Source organism: Rosa chinensis, chromosome 5 (assembly GCF_002994745.2).
Source record: "Rosa chinensis cultivar Old Blush chromosome 5, RchiOBHm-V2, whole genome shotgun sequence".
Lineage (NCBI taxonomy): Eukaryota > Viridiplantae > Streptophyta > Magnoliopsida > Rosales > Rosaceae > Rosa > Rosa chinensis.
This window is the reverse complement of record NC_037092.1, coordinates 30,921,807-30,943,446: the sequence shown is the minus strand read 5'-3', so window position 1 is coordinate 30,943,446 and position 21,640 is coordinate 30,921,807. Positions and strand designations below refer to the sequence as shown.

The following is a 21,640-nucleotide window of genomic DNA, read 5'->3' as shown; positions in this document are numbered from 1 at the left end:
CCCTTTTTGTAAAAAATCGATGTAAAAAAAAAATCGTTTACTCATTTGATTGGATCAAACAGATGAACAATTTTGTGAAAATTTATAGTCTCGTGATCAATTTTCCATTTGCTTGATGCAATGGATACATATTTTGTCGATAGTATTATGTCGGAATAAGTAACTGATAAGGGCAACTTCAACAATGAAGTGCTATTTGTGGGTGCTAAACTCATTTGGGCACCTCCTTGCAACACTATTCATATAGCACCCATTTCTAATCCTTAACAATGAGGTGCCCATATGGGGTGTTGTTTTCACTAATCTAGCTTGAAAATATAATGAGTATAATATTTATGAATTTTATATTAAAATATGTTAATATAATTAAATATGTTAACAAATTTTAGAAGAGATGGAGGATGTTTGGTGTGAAGAATAAGGAAAGAATGGGTTTGTATTTATAGAATTTCCCAAAATTTTATATTCCAATGAGTAGATTTTTTCTCTTCAACTTTCTAGGTTTTTTTTTTATTGAATTAATTACCTTTGATTTAATATAAGCTTGTCAATTTTGTTTCTCTTTCTCAAATATGGGTCGTTCGATTCCTCCCCTCTCCCTAGCTAACCCAGACCAACTCATGTGGGGCCCGCAGTATCAGAATGAGTCTCATCATAGCACTTAACTCAGAAGGAAAAAAAAAAAAAAGACCAAACCCCCCTAGAGCCCAAGTGACCAAGTCCTATTTGGATCTCAAATTTCGAACAACACCCCCCCCCCCCCTAGAGCCCAAAAATATAGAAACGAACGCATTTTTTTAATGAATTATTCATTTGCAATAGTCTCTCATAAAACAATACTAATCTCTTAATACGTGCTCCGCACATGTTAATTTACTTTTATGTCACAAAAGAAAGAAAGAAAAAAAGTACAAATAATTATGAGCAGAGAACATCATGAGAAAATTTCTCATTTTTATAAATTAGTTTACTATTGTATCCTGATTTATAAATTTTTTTTTGAAAGGAAATAAATATTTCTATGTTACAATATATTATCATCCAAGGGTATTTAGGGAAGTTTAAAAATTTTCTTAGAATTGGCTTAACGTAATGGTTTTAAAAAAAGGAATGTACATAACATTCCGGTGAATTTTAGTCATGCGCGGAAGTCCCCTAAAAACTATAAAAACGGACATATAACCTTGTTGTCGGTGACTTTTTGTCAGTGTAGTAAAACTTCGTAAGTGGCCCACAAACTCCCAAATTCTCAAGGCCCCCACCCTGAGAAAATCTATCCATGGCGCATGGTCGCATACCGCCAGCAGAAACCATTTTCACATTCGTCCTCTTCAACAAACCTTACAAACAGTTCCCCGAACCCAATTTGAATTCAGATGAGCTCGCATGGCCCAAAGCTAAATTCTTTTGAGCCGGAAACTCATACTTCATTTTAGACCTGTAGTTTAGGCAAAGCTGCTGGCATTTTTCTGGGGGTACAGGCCCACCCGCTTGCTGTGTTAAACAATGGTAATCACTTCCCTACTCCACCAAAACTAGTTCTGCTCAGCAATTATTGTATGGGTTCATTCATTGAATCAGTCTCCTATTTAGTTTCTTTCTTTTGGTGTGTGTGTGTGTGTAGTGTCGTACAAGAAATCAAAAGAAGAGTTTACCTTTGACAAGCTTGTCAAACACCATTAGTGTTTTTCCACCATACTTTGACGATTGAGTGATTAGGAATTAGTGTTTTTCCACCATAGTTTGATGAATATAATACTGGGCGCTGGAGCAAGACGTCGTTGTTTTATTAGGAATTAGTGCTATCATCTCTCATCTCTTGACGAAGTTTCAATTTTGTATGTACTAAATGCTGCCGGCCTTTGACTAATATGCATGCTTATTAGTCAATAGGCTTTGTCCGAACTTGCATATCTTCTTCTAGATCCTCAACCACCGCATGTTTTTTTGTTTCCTTTTTGATCAACCATATATTTTCTTTCCATTTTTTGAATATGAATGCTACTAGTAGAGTGGGTAGCTAATGAAGGAAAATTAAATTCGATGGGTGATCTTTGTTTTCTGGTGTTTAGTACTAGTTTGCTCTTTCTGTTGTTCACAGGTTCATTTGCAGTTGACAGCATCGGTCCCTCGCAGTCTATTCATGATAACAGCAGCACCTTGATTTCAAGTGATGGAAGCTTTGAGCTGGGGTTCTTTAGTCCAGGTAACTCGAAAAATCGTTACTTGGGAATTTGGTACAAAAACATCCCGGTTAAAACTGTTGTTTGGGTTGCAAATCGATGCAACCCGATTGATGACTCATCCGGTGTGTTGATGATAAACAGCACAGGATATCTTGTGCTGTTGGGTCAGAATAAGAGTGTTGTTTGGTGGACAAGTTTACCTAAGTATACCCCCAGTGTAATGGTACAGCTATTAGATTCTGGAAACTTAGTAGTACGAGATGTGACAGATGGAAAGTCATTGTGGCAAAGCTTCGATTATCCTTCTGATACATTGTTACCAGAAATGAAGATGGGATGGGACTTTAGGACAGGTCTTAAATGGGGATTATCAGCATGGAAAAATTCAGAAGACCCATGTCCAGGGGAATTCACTTATGGGATTGAAATGGAACCTCATGCATATCCTGAGGCATATTTTTGGAAAGGTGGTGTGAAATATTATCGTTCTGGACCATGGAATGGCCTAAGATTCAGTGGTGCACCAGAACTAAGGCCTAATCCAATTTATAGTTTCGACTTTGTGTATAGTGATGATGAAGTGTACTGCATGTACAAACTTCAAAACAAGTCTGTAATTTCAATCATGGTCTTAAATGGAACCACAGGCACACGCGATCGCCTTACATGGATTGCAGCAGAGCAAACTTGGAGGGCCTATGCATCAGTACCTAGAGATTTCTGTGATCAATATGACCTCTGTGGAGCAAATGCAAATTGTATCATTAGTAACAATCCAGTCTGTCAATGTCTACAAGGATTCACTCCCAAGTCACCAGAGAAATGGAATTTGACAGACTGGTCACTTGGATGTACGCGCAAGAAACCCCTAAGCTGCCAGGAAAGTGATAAAGACGGGTTTGTCAAGTTTACTAACTTGAAATTGCCGGATACTACACATTCTTGGGTGAACAAAAGTATGAACATCAAGGAATGCAGAGCCAAATGCTTGAACAACTGTTCCTGTATGGCTTATACAAGCTCGGATATCAGAGCAGGAGGTTCTGGCTGCGCCATTTGGTTTGGCGATCTACTAGATATCAGAAACTTTCCGGGTGCTGGCCAGGATCTATACATTCGAATGTCGGCTTCAGAGATAGGTATGGTACTTTGTAACATGAACTTCTGAAAGACTTTTATGTGAATTCAGTTATTCTTGCTAGTGTGTTTCAAGAATCTCATTGTTGTCTTTATATTTAAGTCATTAAACTTGCTTTCTCAATTTTCTCTGGGCCTGCAATCTAATATTTTTCCTACTTTACTGTGTCATTAACCATGACAAGAAGATGATGATAAAGTGAACACAGGAGTTATAGTTGCTGTTGTGATACCTGCAGTGTTTTCAGGAATGCTCTTAGTTGGCTACTATGTCTACCAAAGCAGGACCAAATTGAAAGGTAGACTAACTTTGTAAAAATTATGTTGAATTATGTTTGATTGTATTTGGATGAGCTCAAATGGCTAAAGGGCTTGAAAGTACTATGTGCTTTGAATAAGTTTTAGTGCGTTTACTTTTTTCTTCTACATTTCTTATAGGCTACACCCTAAACCTAACATTAGGTTCATTTATGCTATATCAGAGACAGAGAAACGAGAAGAAAGGGCACAAAAGGAGGACCTGGAGCTCCCGCTCTTCAACATAAGCACAATAGCTAGTGCAACAGATAACTTTTCAGATGATATGAAGCTTGGAGAAGGTGGCTTTGGACCTGTTTACAGGGTAAACTTTCATCTTGCTTCAGAATAACGGCCATAACTAACAAAGAATGACTTCATACTGAATTTCACAGTACTTGAAATTTGAAATACTGTATAAACTTACAGGGGACACTAGCAGATGGACAAGAATTTGCCGTGAAGAGGCTTTCAAGCAGTTCTGGCCAAGGATTTAACGAGTTCATGAATGAAATTATAATGATCGCCAAACTTCAGCACCGAAATCTTGTAAAGATTCTTGGTTATTGCGTGCAAGAAGAGGAGAAAATGCTGATGTATGAATACATGCCCAACAGAAGCCTGGACATCTTCATTTTTGGTATTTAGTTTTGAAATATTGTAAAAGTTTGGTAGAATTAGTTTTGTTCCTAGGAGATAAACAGTTTCATATAGAGAATAGTTGGATTTCGGATTAATAATATACTATTGGAATGATGAACTTGCCAGATCAAACGAGGGAAGAACTACTGTTAGATTGGCCTAAACGTTTCCACATCATTTGTGGAATTGCTCGGGGTCTCCTCTATCTCCACCAAGATTCCAGGCTAAGGATTATACATAGAGATCTAAAAGCAAGTAATGTTCTACTTGATGATGAAATGAATCCTAAAATTTCAGACTTTGGCTCGGCTAGAATATTAGCGGGAGGAGATCAGACTGGAGGAAATACTAAGAGAGTGGTCGGGACATAGTAAGTTTTCCTCTGAACATTTGTCATGATAGACATGTCTACTTTTAATAATTGACTTCAATGGTTTAGTTTCTTTTACTAATCTGCGATGTTTCTACTTACTACAGTGGCTACATGGCACCTGAATACGCTGCTGATGGGCTATTTTCTGTGAAGTCCGATGTCTTTAGCTTCAGCATATTGGTGCTGGAGATTATAAGTGGAAGGCGAAATAAGGGTTTTTATCATCCAGACGATAGCCATAATCTTATTGGAAATGCGAGTATCAAAAAAAGGTTCTTGCTTTTACTTGTTAAACCTTTATACATAGAAATTGACGAATGGGGTTTGACGTGTTTCAGGCTTGGAGATTGTGGAATGAAGGAAGGCCTTTAGAATTGATTGATTCATGGTTAGAGAGCTCATGTAATCTATCAGATGTGTTACGTTGCATTCAAGTTAGTCTTTTGTGCGTGCAACATCATCCTGAGGATCGGCCAAGCATGGCTTCTGTGGTTATAATGTTGGGAAGTGATATTGCATTGACTCAACCTAAACAACCTGGTTTCTTTATGGAAAAGGAACATGAAGCAGGCCCTGATATAGGTAATGAATCATCAACCAATGAAACATCCATTTCGCTTTTGGAAGCTCGGTAAGGATCAATTTGTGTAGCCAGGTTCATGCTGCTTTGTTGAGGACATGTTCATATATCTAAAACAGGTAAGCTTTACATCTGTACGCTAGAAATTATACTTCAACATGAGGTAACTTGATTCAGAATAAGAAACATGCATTTTGCAACTCATATTGATGTATCCAAGTAGAAGCCAATTTTATAAAAATTGGTGGAAAACGAATGTTGTTTCTTTTCTTTAGATTAGAGGGGGAAGACATTTTATACACGATAACACTTGGCTAGACTGTGCTACTCTAAAGTCTATTACAATATATGGGGGAGCAAGAAGCTGCCTCGTCAATTGTCAGCAATGTCACCACAGACCGGTCAGTTCAGCAAAGCTCACCCCTCGTGCATTTGACATTCTAACCCAACTCAAGGAGCAGAGCTGCCCTTGAACATGAAATGCAGTCATAGTGATATCAATTTAGTGAGTTGATAAATCTACATGTCACCTACTTTGATCTGTATTGGTTGTGGAGATAGTGGATTTTTTTTTTTTTTCGAACTGCCCTAAAAGCCTTGATTGATGAAACTACCGAATACAAGAGGGAGACATTAAGGCTAAACCCTTAATTACAATAAGCATCTAGAAAGCATCTTGAAATGATATCAGGCTCTACTAAATAAGTGTATTTAACCAGGCACCAACTAGCTAAGAGTGCTCTATCATATTAGTTACTTTATTTGCTTTGACATAATAGAAAGATAACTCGATTACAACGAAGAATAATTACCAAAAGCATAGCTTTTCTAGTATGTTGCCACCGGAGAATAAATTTGACAACACTTAACTTTACCCTGCCACTAGGCTGTAGCGACTATTTGACGAAGCAAGGAACTCGCCGCCTACTTAAAGTAGACAAGGCACTTTGAGTGCACACACAGTCACATAACTTGATTAGCCTTATACAACAAATGTAAAGACTTATTACTCGCAAAAAAGCCAAACCAAACTAAACAACATAAAAAAACAAAAACTAGCAATAAAATAAAAGTCAAGGCAGGGCCAAATAAGTGAACCCAAACCTAAGCACTAGCAAGGAGATCACAGGCATGTAAGGCCGAGCCCAATTCAAGCATAGACCCCGCCGACTGCCCACTGCCTTGGTTGTACCACCACTTACGTCGGGCCGCCACCTCCAACACTTCACCAACCCTCTTGCCCCAAGATTGTTGCTACACCGCCCACGCTCCCCAAACTCAGCCACTCCACCGCCAGCCCACCACGGCCTACACTCCACCAACCCAGGAATCCACCCGATCCAGATTGGATATGGGATGAATCACATCACCAACCCACAATAGAGCAACCAATAAACAACCTTACAGGACCCGCCCCGAATTTCATTTTGAAATCTGAGGTGGCCTTGTGGGCTCATTTAAGGAATAACTCTACCGAAAGTTCGGCAACATTACTCTTGAAAATCGATTACCCAAAAACCTGTAGACAACTAAATTCACACTTCCAAATATTTCACAACCAACCTCAACTCCTGGAGCCTACCTGCTCCTCATTTTCATATCAAACTCCACAATAGATACAAAAGTCTGCATCTACCCAATTTACACAACAGATTGGTTATCAAAGCACTTCTAATCCACAAGGCATACAAGAAAATAAAAATAAGGTAAGTATGCGGAAGCTGTGATGTTGACTATGCCTCGACTCTAGGTTCGTCTGACCTCACCTAATTTTGTCTGAAAACTGGGCATGTGAAACCGAAGGGCCCAAGGAAAAGTATTGTAAAATATGTTTGAGTCAGTGGACAAAAATAAATATTCGAGTAACTGAAAACGAAATAAAACTTTAATACTTTCCCACATTTTCATTTTAAAATCATCGATGCATGCAACGTTTCTGAAACCCTTTTCTTTAAAAATGAAATTCTCGTAAAAATGAACCAGCCTCGCTAGTTAAGCATAAATGTATAGTATGGGGAAGAAATATCACCATACGGTCAAGAGATCCTCCCAAGCTCGGGTCAGAGCCTCCCTGGCTCTAGGCTCTACTGTAACCCACAAAGTATTGTGAGAATGAGCAATAAGCTAGCTAGCAATAAAATATAACAACCCACGTTTGGTGAAGAAAAACATACGAAAACCGAATAAGCTAGCTAGCAATAAAATATAACATCCCATGTATGGTGAAGAAAAACAAACAAAAACCGAAAATTAATAAAGCTTCCCTAAAATCTCGCAATAAACAATAATCGCAAAGAAAAGCACGAGTACGATTCCCAACTGCATGTACTTGAAAAATCTCATGAGAAATCAAATTAAAAACTCAACAACATGTCCAACTTCCCAAAATATTCTCAATATAACAACACAATTCATAAATAAAGTTCATAAGCGAGATTAAATTATAAACCATAAATCATAATCATTGATAAAGCATTCTCAATGCCAAACTCAAAAGCCGAATAAATAAAAGATAATTATAGTTTCCACCGAAAATCCCATTTTCAAAAGTGTTTCAAAAAGCTCACAATCGACGAATAAAAATATATTTCAATTTCAGAAATAGCCTCGGAAAAAAATTTGTTGAAAACTATCATAAATCATAAATCATACTTTGTTTGGAAATATAGCTCGGAAAACATTTTCATAAAATGCAAGTCATGATTGAACTTAAAAATCATGACTAAAGGCGTAATTTCAAATCCGAGCATAGGAAATTCATCAAGATAATTTATTTTCCAAAAATCAAAACCGAAAATCCAATCAATAAACCAAAATATAATCCAAAACCAAATTGTATCCCAAAAACTAAAACATATGCTCAATAAATAAAATGATAATTAAATAAATAACTAATTAAACAATATAAGTGCATGAATTATTTAAAATCAAAAGTTCACTCACTGTACAACTTAGGTGGTCACGCGTACGGAATTCCTTGTCAAGCAAATGCTCGGTACATTGTACTGTACAAAAAAGCATGTCTTAAATATTTGAACGGAAGGTCCGAAATAAATTTAAGATAATTAAACCGAAAACTTGATATCGTCAACCCTCCAAAACCTAAAAGTTCCAAAACTCCTCATAAACAAACCAAGCTTCACCAACATCATCGTTTCATCAATTCTAACATTCTAGGATGGAAACGAAAGAAATCCAACAGTTCGATTTCTGAAAATCGACACCCTAAACTCTAAACTCCGGAATTCTCCTATCGAAATCAAACCTTTACCAAAATCTACCAAATTTATATCCACATGCTCGTAACAACAATCTTCATCCAATATATAGCAGGCTAAACTAGAAAGCCAAAGGAGGCGGCACATGCCACCACCTACAGTTGGAAGTGGCGGCGCGTGAGCCCACGCGCCACCAATCCAACCACTCATTTGGGCTGCAAGACCAATGCTAAATTCTTCCTCTCAACATCCCCAACCATGCCTAAAACCACAACAAAGTCCAATTTTTATTTTAGAGGTCGGAATTTACCTTGAAAGGGATTAGGGGCTAAAAACTTCAAATCCTCGATTTGTCGTCCTCGTTGAGAATCATCTAACACCGTTGGAGGGTTTGTTGTACGTGCAAAGAGCTTGAAAACTTAATAGGTATCGTCACTGGAGGTGGCCGGAGCTGGGAGTTCCGATCGGGTCAAGCTGACGGACCTGAAGTTTCTTCAACGCTTCGATTCTTCCTCCCTGGTGCAACTCGACGTAAACCAAAGGTACAGGACGCTGCAGCATGGAACGACGGTTTCAACTCCATCGGTCTGGCGGTTTGGGTCGAATGAATGGCGGAGAACCCATTGGGTTGGCATAGAGAGAAACTAACATAGGGTTTGGGTAATTTTCTAAAAATGGAAAGTTACTAAAGGTAGATGTGCTATTTATAGAAAGTTTTCCAAAACAGTAAATTTTACTTTTTAGCCCATAACTTCTTCTTACAAACTTCGATTTAAGCGTACTATATGTCCACGGACTTGGTTTAACATCATCTATAACTTTCATGAATGAAGTTTTCCCAAAAGTCATATGGAATAAAAAGTCAAATTTTGGGTCTATTAAATGTTTGATACAAAGGTATAAAGTTAAGATTATTGTCGTTTACCATCCAAATGACTAGTATACAGGTAAATTTGGGTACGTGAGATAACACAACCGCCTTCGATCGCGCTAGATCCGACAACCCTTAGGCAAACCCCATGATGACACCAGCCTCTAACCCCGCCAGTGAAAATCAAACCCCCACCCGACAACAACCCTGACCTCACCTACCACATGCCATCAATCTACAATGACACCGCCTTGATCTCGAGCACCACACTCACTCATCAATAACGCCCAACCAATGACAACATCCATGGATGCGCAGTCAGAGTGTGACATGAATTTTTTTTTTTTTTATAAAAAAAACCCTAGCACAACAGTACTAGATAGAACAATTTGGAGTTATTAAGGGTGTTTGGGACATATTTTTTGGAAGTTTTCTTGAATGGAAATGTACAGTTTGAGCGCAAGGTATTAAAGTGCATATCAAGAAGAGTTTGTGGGAATATTCGTTGAATATTCGAACACTTGAGCTCTTTCTTACAAATTTTGGAAGTTTAAGAAATGAAGAAAAGGAAAAAGAAAAGGTAAATCATGGGGTGCAATCTGGGCGGTAAGTTATCCACCATTTGATTGTTGATTTTCATCTTAATTGAAGCCTAGTACAAGTCCAAGTCAGATCAAAGAACTCAGAAGTAGCAGGCCACCTCGACCCGCTACACCATGATCTGACACAGCCATGTCACCTAACTCTGACGACCTCTGGTAGAGATTTCGGTAACATTGGCTGCTTTCTCATAAGACGACACAACTTTGCTCTTGGCTTCTCCAATCAAACTCCGGTGAAAGAGGAATGAAGCTCGAAAGCTTCGGTGGTTCTAGGGTTTCGATTCATTGTCCTGTGACTCCACTTACTGATGATGACAAATAAGGTATGAAACTTGATCCTCGATCTCATCGAGGTCTACAAGATTATATACAACATTTTGATTAAGATTAAGATTTGAAGGGTTGGTGTTTTGGGATTATATGGCCACCGCATTGTTTATTATATACGTGCAGCGGCGATTTTGGTCATTTTTGGTTTAGTCTCTGCCTTGGTTCATATCTTAGAACGTATAATGATGTCTAGTTATGCTTGAAATGCAGAATTGGTTGAGGTGGTGAGAATCCTAGTGTAGAATCGCTGTAAATCTGTATGTAATTAGGATTTTATTTAATTAGAATATCCTGTAATTATGGAAAGATTGTTTCCTATTAGAGTTAGACTACTTCTTTGTATTTGTATATATATCCCCATTGTGAGATGAATAGATTTATCGAATTAACTCTGAATTGAAGTATTCTTTTCTACTTGGTATCAGAGCCTAGTTCAATCCTTTGAACTTGCGCTGCATCCTTTGAATCCTGAACCCTGAATCCCGAAGAATACCACAAACCACTGCGTACCACCACCGTTGAAATCAAACCATCCTGAATTTCAAACCACCATCACCCTACCTTTTTTTTCCAAAACATTCATATCCATCTTGAAACCCTTGAAAATCCAATCCTGCAAAAATCATGAATTCCTCAATGATGCAATCAGAGAAACAGGCTATGGGGCATTTTCTGTTATGGCCCAACACAAACAGGGTCCTCCTCCAGGCTTCTCAGGACCTTCTCCACACCGTCCTCTAGGTAAACCAAATCCATATGCAAACAAAAGGTGCATTATCTATGGGGAATTAGGTCATAGCAAGGAGCGGTGCTATGAAGTGATTGGTTACCCTGATTGGTGGGACTTCACCAAGAAACCGCGAAAGAATCTGGGCAAGGCCGCTGTTGTTACTAAAGAGGAAGTTTACCTAGACAATGCCTCCGCTAATGTAGTGCAGTCGGGTATGAAGGGTAAGGTTACTTTTAATAGTACATGGATAATTGATACAGGTGCATCTGACCATATGACCAATGACCCAAGTCTTGTGAAAAACCTTAGACATTCCCCTCAAGACGTTGTCTCTACTGCTGATGGTACTCCAACTCAAGTCACCGGAGAAGGTTTTATTGCTTTATCCGATACCTTAACCCTTGAATCTGTCTTAGTTGTTCCATCACTAGCTTATAATCTCCTATTTGTTGGTCAAGTTATTTTAGCTCTTGCATGTATTGTGACTTTCTATCCGTCTTTCTGTGTGTTTCAGGACATTCTGACTTGACGGATTATTGGTTATGGTGTTAGAAGGGGGAAATTATACTATCTGGATCTAACAGAGACTGGAAAGAAACAGAAGCATCTTTTGGGACAAGCTAATCAGATCAACGGGGTAGAGAATGCGAAGGAAGCTGTATGGTTATGGCATCGCCGTTTAGGTCATCTATCCTTTCGTTATCTTAAGAAGCTACAACCTCAATTGTTTTTAGTTGTTAGTTATTTGGATTTCCACTGTGACATCTGTGAACTGGCCAAGAGTCACCGTATTTCATATTCACCAAGTCTTAATAAAAGTCATGTTCCTTTTATGAAGATTCACTCCGATGTCTGGGGTCCTGCGAAAATTCCTTCTCTTTTTGGAGCTCGGTATTTTGTAACGTTTATTGATGATTGCACTCGCATGACATGAATGTCATTACTGAAGAATAAGAGTGATGTATTTGGAATGTTTACCGAATTTCACAAAATGGTGGCAACTCAGTATCAACAATCCATCAGAGTGTTTCAGTCTGACAATGGTGGAGAGTTTGTGAATGGCCCTATGATTGAGTTTTGCCGGTCACATGGAATTCGTCATCAAACCTCCAATTCTTATACTCCTTAACAGAATGGTTTAGCAGAACAGAAGAACAGACAGTTGATGGAAGTTGTTCGTGCTTCCTTGTTTGGCATGAATGTACCTCGGTCTTATTGGGGCGAAGCAGTGAAATCAGCAGCATATCTTATCAACCGTACTCCTTCCCGGGTGATTGAGTTTCAGAATCCTCATCAGAAGCTTCATACACTTTTGACCATCCCTTCTATGCCTAATTTGGAGCCCCGGGTGTTTGGGTGCACAACTTATGTTCATATTCCCAAGCCTCAACGTAGCAAGCTTGATCCATGTGCCCGTAAGTGTATATTTGTTGGTTATGCTGACTTCCAGAAGAGTTATTGATGTTATGATCCTTTTACTGGCACTATACATATATCTCTTGATGTCTCATTCCGTGAATCTGAGCCATATTACTCAGGGGGAGCTTCTCAGTCTTCCCTTCAGGGGGAGAGAGGTTATGAAGGGAATCCTTGTTCTATTATTGATTTTGATGTCTTTGAAGACTTGGAAGATTTGGAGGAACGATTTGAAGGTAGAAATTCTGAAACAGAAAATTCGACTGCCGAACAGAGTGTTGTAAATTCCGAAACAGAAAATGCGACTGCTAAACGGAGTGTTGTGAATTCCGAAACAAGGAATGCGACTGTTGAACAGAGTGTTGTGAATTCCGAAACAGAGAATGGACCTGCTGAAACTACCGAACAGAGCGTTGTGAATTCCGAGACAGAAGAGACGACTTTTCTGGATAGTTTGAAACAAAATCAAGACGTATCTGAAGCTCACACACAAGATATTCCCCCTTCTGCCTCACCAACTGAAGATCCCAGTCAGAATGATCCACCTCAGGTACCCCTAAACTTTAATGAGTCTTCTGGGTTAGAAAGTGTCGAACCTAGGAAATCACAAATGGTTACCAAGGGAATTCCTAAGAAACAATATGAACCAGATATCAAAGCCAAAGCTAAATACCCTATAGCTAATTTTATGTCTAACCATAGGATTTCTGGGTCACATGCACTTGTTGTTGATCAATTATCTACTGTATCTATTCCTTGTAACGTGCAGGATGCATTGACGAATCCAAAATGGACCAAGGCGATGAATGAAGAATTGGAAGCTCTTCAGAGAAATGCAACATGGGAGCTAGTACCTATGCCGGTTGGAAAGAAGACTGTAGGATGTCGTTGGGTATTTACTGTGAAGCTTAATGCAGATGGAACTATTAATAGATACAAAGCGAGGTTGGTTGCCAAAGGATATACACAACGCTATGGGATTGATTATGAGGAGACTTTTGCACCTGCGGCAAAGATTAATACTGTCCGGATTCTAATCTCACTTGCAGCAAACAAAGATTGGCCCTTGCACCAGTTTGATGTGAAGAATGCGTTTCTTAATGGGAATTTGGAGGAAGAAGTGTACATGGATATGCCCCCAGGTGTTAAGAATGACCCAAGTGATGTTGGCAAGGTGTGTAAATTGAAGAAGTCTTTGTATGGCCTAAAGCAGTCTCCAAGAGCTTGGTTTGGAAGATTTTCAAAGTCCATGAAAGGCTTTGGATATAGACAGAGCAATTCTGACCATACCTTGTTCATCAAGCGCAAGAATGGTAAGATTACAGCTCTTATTGTGTATGTTGATGACATGATTGTTACAGGGGATGATCCGAAGGAGATAAATGAATTGCAAAAGTATTTGTTAAAGGAGTTTGAAATGAAAGATCTGGGACAACTGAAGTACTTTTTGGGTATTGAAGTTGCAAGGTCTAAGAAGGGGATTTCAGTTTCACAGAGGAAATATGTTCTTGATTTACTTGCTGAAACGGGGATGCTGGACTGCTGACCCATTGAGATGAATCACAGACTTGCTATCTATCCTGATCAAGTTCCAACTGATAAAGGGAGGTATCAACGTCTTGTAGAAAGGTTGATTTATCTTTCACATACTAGACCTGATATTGCTTATGCTGTGAGTGTTGTTAGTCAATTTATGCATTGTCCTAGTGAAGAGTATATGGATGCAGTCTTTCGTATTTTGAGGTACTTGAAGAGGGCACCAGGTAAAGGGTTACTGTTTCAGAAAAAAGATGAATTGGAAGTTGTTGGGTACACAGATGCAGATTGGGCTGTTGATAAAACGGACAGACGTTCTACATCTGGGTACTTCACTTTTATTGGAGGGAACCTTATCACTTGGCATAGCAAAAAGCAAAAAGTGGTTGCCAGATCAAGTGCAGAAGCTGAGTTCCGAGGTATGGCACATGGCGTATGTGAAATATTGTGGATTCGTAATGTCTTCAAGGACCTGAGTTAAAAGCTTAAAAAGCCTATGGATTTGCATTGTGATAATACAGTTGCCATTGAGATTGCACATAATCCAGTTCAGCATGATAGAACAAAGCATGTGGAGGTTGACCGTCATTTTATTAAAGAAAATCTTGACAGAAAGGTTATTCGCTTTCCATTTGTAAACTCAGAGGAGCAATTAGTTGATGTTCTTACTAAAGGAGTGTCCAAGAAGGTATTTGACAGCTCGGTTGATAAGTTGGGCAAGATAGACATCTATGCACCAACTTGAGGGGGAGTGTAGAATCGCTGTAAATCTGTATATAATTAAGATTTTATTTAATTAGAATATCCTGTAATTATGGAAAGATTGTTTCTTATTAGAGTTAGACTACTTATTTGTATTTGTATATATATCCCCATTGTAGGATGAATAGATTTATCGAATTAACCCTGAATTGAAGTATTCTTTTCTACTCTTAGAAGTGAGCTATCTTTATGAATCGAAAACAACAGAATAGCTGCTGTCAATGTGCTTAAAAATCAAGTTCGTTGTTTCCAAATTTTACAAGCATGGGCTTTGCGGAATGGAATTGAAATGAAGTCTGGGATTTCATAATTATCAACATGTCTTTGTCTCATTGAAGGTAATTTCCTTAGGCTTAGAAAAACGTCCAACAATTATTGTTGAAGACAAGTTGAATTCTTCTCGGTTTGAATTTGGTATTGTTAAAGCATGAATTGCATGATTTCGAATGAGTGGAACCTGTGGATAATTGCTTAATCAGGGTTAGAGAAATAAGACAAGAGCAAATAGTTGCATTAGACTTGATTTGAAATGGGTGCTAAGAGTAACTGTTAAATTTATTTATTTATTATTATTATTATTTTAAGGAGCTGGTGCAGCTGTTTTTAGAACTTTTTTTTTTTTTGAATAATGGGGTTTGGAAACAGTCAAGCTAGGAGGCTCATCCCTACGCCCATATTATTATTTAATATATTTTCCCGCATCAGGGAGGACGTAATACCTGAACCCTAAGCGTTCATAGACATAGTACAATTATCCTCATAGAAAACATCCTGTAAGAAACCAGGTGCCTTATCTAAAATAAGACCAATAGAATGATCTAACCTAGCAAAGTGCGCTAAACGATCAGCCACACTATTTGCTTCACTAAAGATATGCCGAATTCTAATAAAATCAAAGTCTTGCAAATAACCCTTGCAGTCATCAAGAATGCGGCTTACCTCAGAGGAGCCCCCACCATGATGAGTCAAAGCAGCGACCACGGTCGAAGAGTCGCTCTCAAGTTCCACCTCCTTCCAACCTTGGCTAATAGCCCATGTTAACCCTGCTCTACAAGCCTCGGCCTCCCCATGCAGAGCTGAACCCATAGGTGGAACAAACTTGGACTACGCCCCTTTGAATCTGCCCAGCTCATCACGTACAACTGCTCCCATTCCACCATTTCCAAACTCACTCCGAAACGCACCATCAACGTTGAGTTTCAGTCTACCACGAGGTGGAGCCACCCACTTTTGCACAGTCACTCTCCTATCTTTCTTGTTGTTCCTCTGAGGGTGTAGACGTTGGTAATCACCCAACAATTGCATGGACCAGGCTACAGCATGCATGGGATTAAAGCTACCCCCATTCCAAACCAACCTATTCCTTTCTTCCCAGATGGACCAAAGACCCATGAAGAAAATATCCACTTCCTCTTTCTTTAATCTCCCTTCCATATCATGAACCCATTCCCTCATAGTTGGAGCTGCATGATTGTGGGGCCGCAACCCGAGGGCACTATAGAGCCAAAAACATGCAACAACGTTGCAATTTTTGAACACATGCAAACTGGATTCAACGTCTCCTTTGCAAAAAACACATGAAGCATCCTCCAAATGTACCTTTCTTCTTAAAGCATCTTTTGTAGGTAAAATATTCTTCATAAGTCTCCAAACAAAAGCTCTCACCTTGGGTTGAACATTGGCATTCCATACCTTCCTCCACAAACCTCGCATTCCGTCTTGGCCACCAGAGGTAAACGCTTGGGTGGGCAGTGAAGCAGTCCATCTAGCAACATGATAACCGTTTTTCACTGAGTACACTCCATGTTTGTCGAAGTGCCATATCAACCTATCTTCCGATCTTCTCTAACTGAGACTAATTTTTTGAATGATATCTACCTCATCTGCTGTAAACACCGCCTCTAGCCAATCCACTACCCATTTGTTTATCCCCGAATCAATCAAGTCTGACACCAACAAATCTTCCAAACCCTCAATCACCGGTAAACATGGTATGAAAGTGTATGGTCGAGGGATCCATGGATCAAACCAAACCGATATATTCTCACCAGTACCCACCAGGAATCATACTCCCTTCATTAACAGATCCTTTCCCTTCATGAGGCTCCACCAAGTATAAGAATCACCTGGGTCGACACAAGCATTTAAAAAACTAGTGTGAGGATAATACCTAGCTTTCAGTACTCGTGCAAGAAGCGAATCCGGAAACTTAATCAGCCTCCATCCTTGTTTATCGAGGAGTGCCTGATTAAAATGCCACATATTCCGGAATCCTAACCCACCCTCCTCTTTCGGAATGCACAACTTGTCCTAAGCAACCCAATGGATTTTCCAATGATGTTCCGTGTCTCCCCACCAAAACTCTGCCATACATCTATGCATCTCAAGGCATAGGTGTTTAGGGAGCTCAAAACAGCTCATCACATATGTCGGGACTGACTGTACAACTGCTTTGACCATCACTTCTTTACCGGCCACACTGAGTGCTCTATCCTTCCAATTCTTCATTTTGTTCCTCGTTTTCTCCATGATAAACTGAAATGCCTCTGTCTTTGAGTAACTAACCTCGGTAGGGAGACCCAAATACTTGTCATGCTTGTCGACTCTCTCTACCCCCAAAACCGCCCCTAACTCCACCTGCAACTCCATAGGTACATTTTTTCGAAAATGAAATACAACTCTTCAGGAAGTTCACTTGCTGGCCCGAGGCCTCTTCATATTGCTGCAAAACTGCCTTCAGCCTCTCACATTCTTCCTTCTCTGCTCTCATAAAAATAAAGGAATCATCGGCAAAAAACAGATGGCTAATTGATGGTGCTCTAGTAGCAATAGTCACCCCATGCAGCATGTTTTGTCGCTCAACCCTTGATAGCATTATGGACAAACCCTCAGCAAAGAGCAAGAATAAGTAAGGGGAGATAGAATCCCCTTGCCTCAAGCCCCTAGAAGGAATTAAACGACCCCTTGGTTCACCATTCAGAATAAACGAATACGATACTGTCCACCCAAAGGCGATCAAACCCCATACTTGTCATAACAGCTTCCAAAAAATTCCACTCAACCCTGTCATATGCCTTACTCATATCTAGCTTTAAGGCCCCAAACCCATGCGATCCACCACTTCGCCTTTTAAGAAAATGAGAAATCTCAAAGGCAAGTAAAGAGTTATCGAATATCTACCTACCTGGTACAAAGGTACTCTGGTTTAGCGCAATTACCTCCTGGAGCAAACCTTTCAACCTGTTAGCCAAAATCTTGGAGCCCAGCTTATAAATTACATTGCATAGGCTTATGGGACGCAACTGCTGCATATGCTCCAATTCCTTGACCTTTGGAATCAAAGTGACATATGTTCCATTTACTTGCCTCATGTGAGCTTCCGAGTTCATGAAACATCTGACTGCCCTTGTCATATCCTGTCCCACCACTGACCAGAAACGCTGATAGAAGATGGGAGTGAATCCGTCGGGCCCAGGAGCTTTCAATGGTTGCATCTATTTAAGCGCTGTGAAAACCTCCGACTCCTCAAACTCCCTGGTAAGCATAGTATTCATCTCTCTTGTAACAACTAGGGGAAAGAGATCCGTAAACACTTCCACATTTTTAGGATTAGTAGTTGAGAAAAGAGTGCCAAAATAATCAAGGATAATTTTTTCCACGTCAGACTCTGTACCTACATGTGCGTTTGCAAGCATAATTAGCTATAATGAGCCACGCTCATTGTACCGCTAGAGGTACCGACTCTCACCAAAGGAGTGACCTGCGAAGGCACATCCAGGCGGGCTACCGCCTGACCCCCGGATCGCCCCCAGATCACCGCTGACGCTCTGCCACGCGCCTCGCCCAGATAGCATCAGAAGCTCCAGACGTTGGGAATCGAAGCACATCAGTCCCACATCGAAAACAAGAAGAAGATCAACCTTCTCCTCACCTATAAAAGGTTCTCTCCTCTCTCCTCATTAATTACGCATTTACTACTAATTTATTGTTATGCTGCCTATATGCATTGACTGACTTAGGCATAGGAGAAGTGAAGACCGCCCAATGCGGTCTCCCTCTGACGCCGTATCTCTCGTGTGACAGCTAGCGGAGGCCATCAAATCCTCAGAGTAGCGGTCCGACCACCGGACCCGCGTTAAACGAAAGATCGGCTACCGCCAGACTTTGAGCATTAACATTGGCGCCATCTGTGGGAACCCTTGAACAAAAGGTCATCCCGCCACAATCACCCAGTTAGCCATTCCCCAACCTACCAACCCAGCAAACCCTGGTAAACCCCGGTAAACCCTGGTAGTGAGACAAACCCAAGTAGTAGCCGCCCACCAGGCCAAGACCTCACCTTTCTATATGAGCTGGCACTGGCGGATCTTCATACGGCAAACAGAGAACGTGAACAAGAGTGCAAAGAAAAGGCAGAGGCCCAAAAGCAGGTAGCCACGTTGGTATCACGTTTTAATGAACTAAGAAGAACGCTGGAGGTAACCGCCAACCCGGCACGGAGCGAACAGTCACGGAGCACCAGGCACAGCCGACCTAGTACCAGTGCATTGATACCATCACCAGTCGTACATATGCAGGTCCCGCTGGACCCACCAGAGCTATTGGGAATGGGGCCGCCCCCGTGCCTCAGTTAATGTTAGAGCAGGAGGCAGAATCATCGCTGCAAACCCACCGCTCGAGACCAAGGGCAAGAACCGAGGGAAACCCACCCGCTCCCAGGCGAGGATCAGTCCAGCAGAGTGCACGGCCAGGCCCCGCTGGCGCAACAACTCAAATACTGGAAAGGATGCAGCAGTTGGAGCAAAGGTTAATCCGAGCGGAGTCTGGCACCCCCAGCGCCAATTTCAAATCCACTTTTCGAGTCCAGGCCAGGACCATTCACTGCTACAATTCTACAGGCTGTCAGACCGGCGTACGCAAAGACTCCAAAAATGTCACATTACAGTGGTAAGACTGACCCCTTCGTCCATATGGACACCTTCAAGAAGGTCACCAACAACAAAAGATTCGATGATGCCACCCTATGCCACTTGTTCAGCGAAACGCTGGACAATGAGGCAATGAATTGGTTCTTCGAATGCCCGCCGGGATCCATTGACTCATTCCAGGCATTGGCACACGCTTTCCTTTCTCGGTTCATCCTACTGTCCGCCGGACACCACAATACAAGCCAACTGTTCAACGTCAAGCAGGGTATGGAGGAAACACTAAAGGCATTCGTCACAAGGTGGCGAGCGGCAGCATCTCAATGCCGTGATCTTGATAAAACAATAGCTTTGGCGGCTTTTAAGCAGGGACTCCTCAAGGGGCCATTCCTCTATCACCTCAACTACAATCATCCAAATGCGGTGTACGACCACCTCATGAGTGAGGCGGTTATTCATGCCCAAGCAGAATTCATCACATATGGAGAAACCCCACCGCCACCAGTAACACTAGCAAAATCAACACAGCCCTCCTCCAGTCAGCAGGGGACCGCTAACAAAACCCCCAACACAAGCGGCAGAAGGACCAACACTACAAGGGAAACCGCCCATCCCATGGGGATAACCGCAACAAACAGACGGAGTCCTCTCAGCGGTATGCAGTATTTACGGTCCTCACAGCCTCATATGAGAAAATATACAATCAGTGCAAGGATCAGATTCCACCGCCGCCCCCGGGAAGATACCCAAAAGCAGGCAAACCAAGAAACACCGGCAGGTGGTGCAAATACCACGAGGACAGCGGTCACAATACCAACAGCTGCAATGCTCTCAAAACGGCCATTGAGACCTTGTACCGTGATGGCAAGATGGAGCAATTCAAGGTGCGCCAACCGCCACCTGTGATCGCCGACATTGAGCCCTTAGGCCGCATCAACACCATTGACGGAGGTGCTCCAATCACCAACATGTCTCACAGGGCAAGAAAACGTTATGCACGAGCTGATCACCCAAAGGAAGTCTGTAACATCCGCTACGAAAGATCCGCAAAACTCCCAAAGTCTGGTTGGGAGCCCATTACCTTCTCAGAAGAGGAGGAACGCGGAGTACATCTACCCCATGACGACCCATTCTTGATCGACGCCATTCTCGGCAAAATGTCAGTCGGAAGGATCCTAGTAGATAGCGGATCCGCTGACAACGTCATATTCAGTGTTTGTTACAATGACCTTAAGCGAAACAGAAAACTACTCCAAGATCATGAACCACTGCTCAGCTTCTCCGGTGACTTCACGCAACGGCTGGGTTCTGACTATATGCGGCTAGTTATCGGTACTAGTCCATGTATGGCGGAGATACATACGGAGTTCATATTTGTCGATTGTTTCAGCTCATATAACGCCATCATTGGTCGGCCAGCACTCAACAAACTTAAGTGCATCATCGCCGGATACATGCTGCTCATGAAGTTCCCCACACCCAACGGCACAGGCTGTGTCAGGGGAAGTCAGCAGTTGGCACGCGAATGTTATTCAACTACTATAGCACGATCAACTCGCTGCCATGAGATCCTAGCGGTAGGGAGTCAGGTACCGCCACCAAATATCTTTGAGGATCCCAGGGATGCCGAAAAGAAGTACGTAAAGAAGGAGCTGGTCAACCTAGAAACATCATTAAAGGTTGTCAGCATCTCTGATGAGCACCCTGAGAGAACAGTCCGCATAGGCGCTCAATTAGACCCAGAGCTGGCGGCGGAACTCACTCAGTTCCTACGTGACAACGCTACGGTCTTTGCCTGGTCTTATGCAGTGTAATACCCCGAAAAATTCAAATTAAATTCCGTGGATTTTTAGAATTGATTTCTCGGTATTAGGAGCGAGTACGAAGCTTGGAGAAGTTGTGGAAGTAGTTCGAACGATTTTATTGTCGAAATCGAACGTTATTTAGGGGATCTCAAAAAGTGACTTTTTATACGTATGGAATTTGAGAAAATTTCCTTCATAAAAATTGTAGAGCTCGTCGATACGATCGCGTG

General features: G+C 41.1%; 1 protein-coding gene across 7 annotated transcripts; it reads left to right on the top strand.

Moving 5' to 3' along the window:
* The first annotated feature begins 1,254 nt into the window (after positions 1 to 1,254).
* Positions 1,255 to 5,739, top strand: LOC112168254 (G-type lectin S-receptor-like serine/threonine-protein kinase At4g27290). Of its 7 annotated transcripts, none has more exons than XM_040507044.1 (9): positions 1,255 to 1,509; positions 2,121 to 2,206; positions 2,328 to 3,325; positions 3,509 to 3,622; positions 3,806 to 3,945; positions 4,050 to 4,260; positions 4,389 to 4,632; positions 4,740 to 4,890; positions 4,974 to 5,739. In XM_040507044.1, the coding sequence occupies exons 3-9, from the start codon at positions 2,407 to 2,409 to the stop codon at positions 5,268 to 5,270; spliced, it is 2,076 nt and encodes a 691-aa protein (XP_040362978.1). In that variant the 5' UTR covers positions 1,255 to 1,509; positions 2,121 to 2,206; positions 2,328 to 2,406; the 3' UTR covers positions 5,271 to 5,739. The 7 variants fall into 7 exon arrangements, with proteins under 7 accessions (XP_040362978.1, XP_024161146.1, XP_040362977.1 ...); XM_024305378.2 differs by having other exon boundaries at positions 2,102 to 2,206; XM_040507043.1 differs by having other exon boundaries at positions 2,121 to 3,325.
* Positions 5,740 to 21,640: the final 15,901 nt, after the last annotated feature.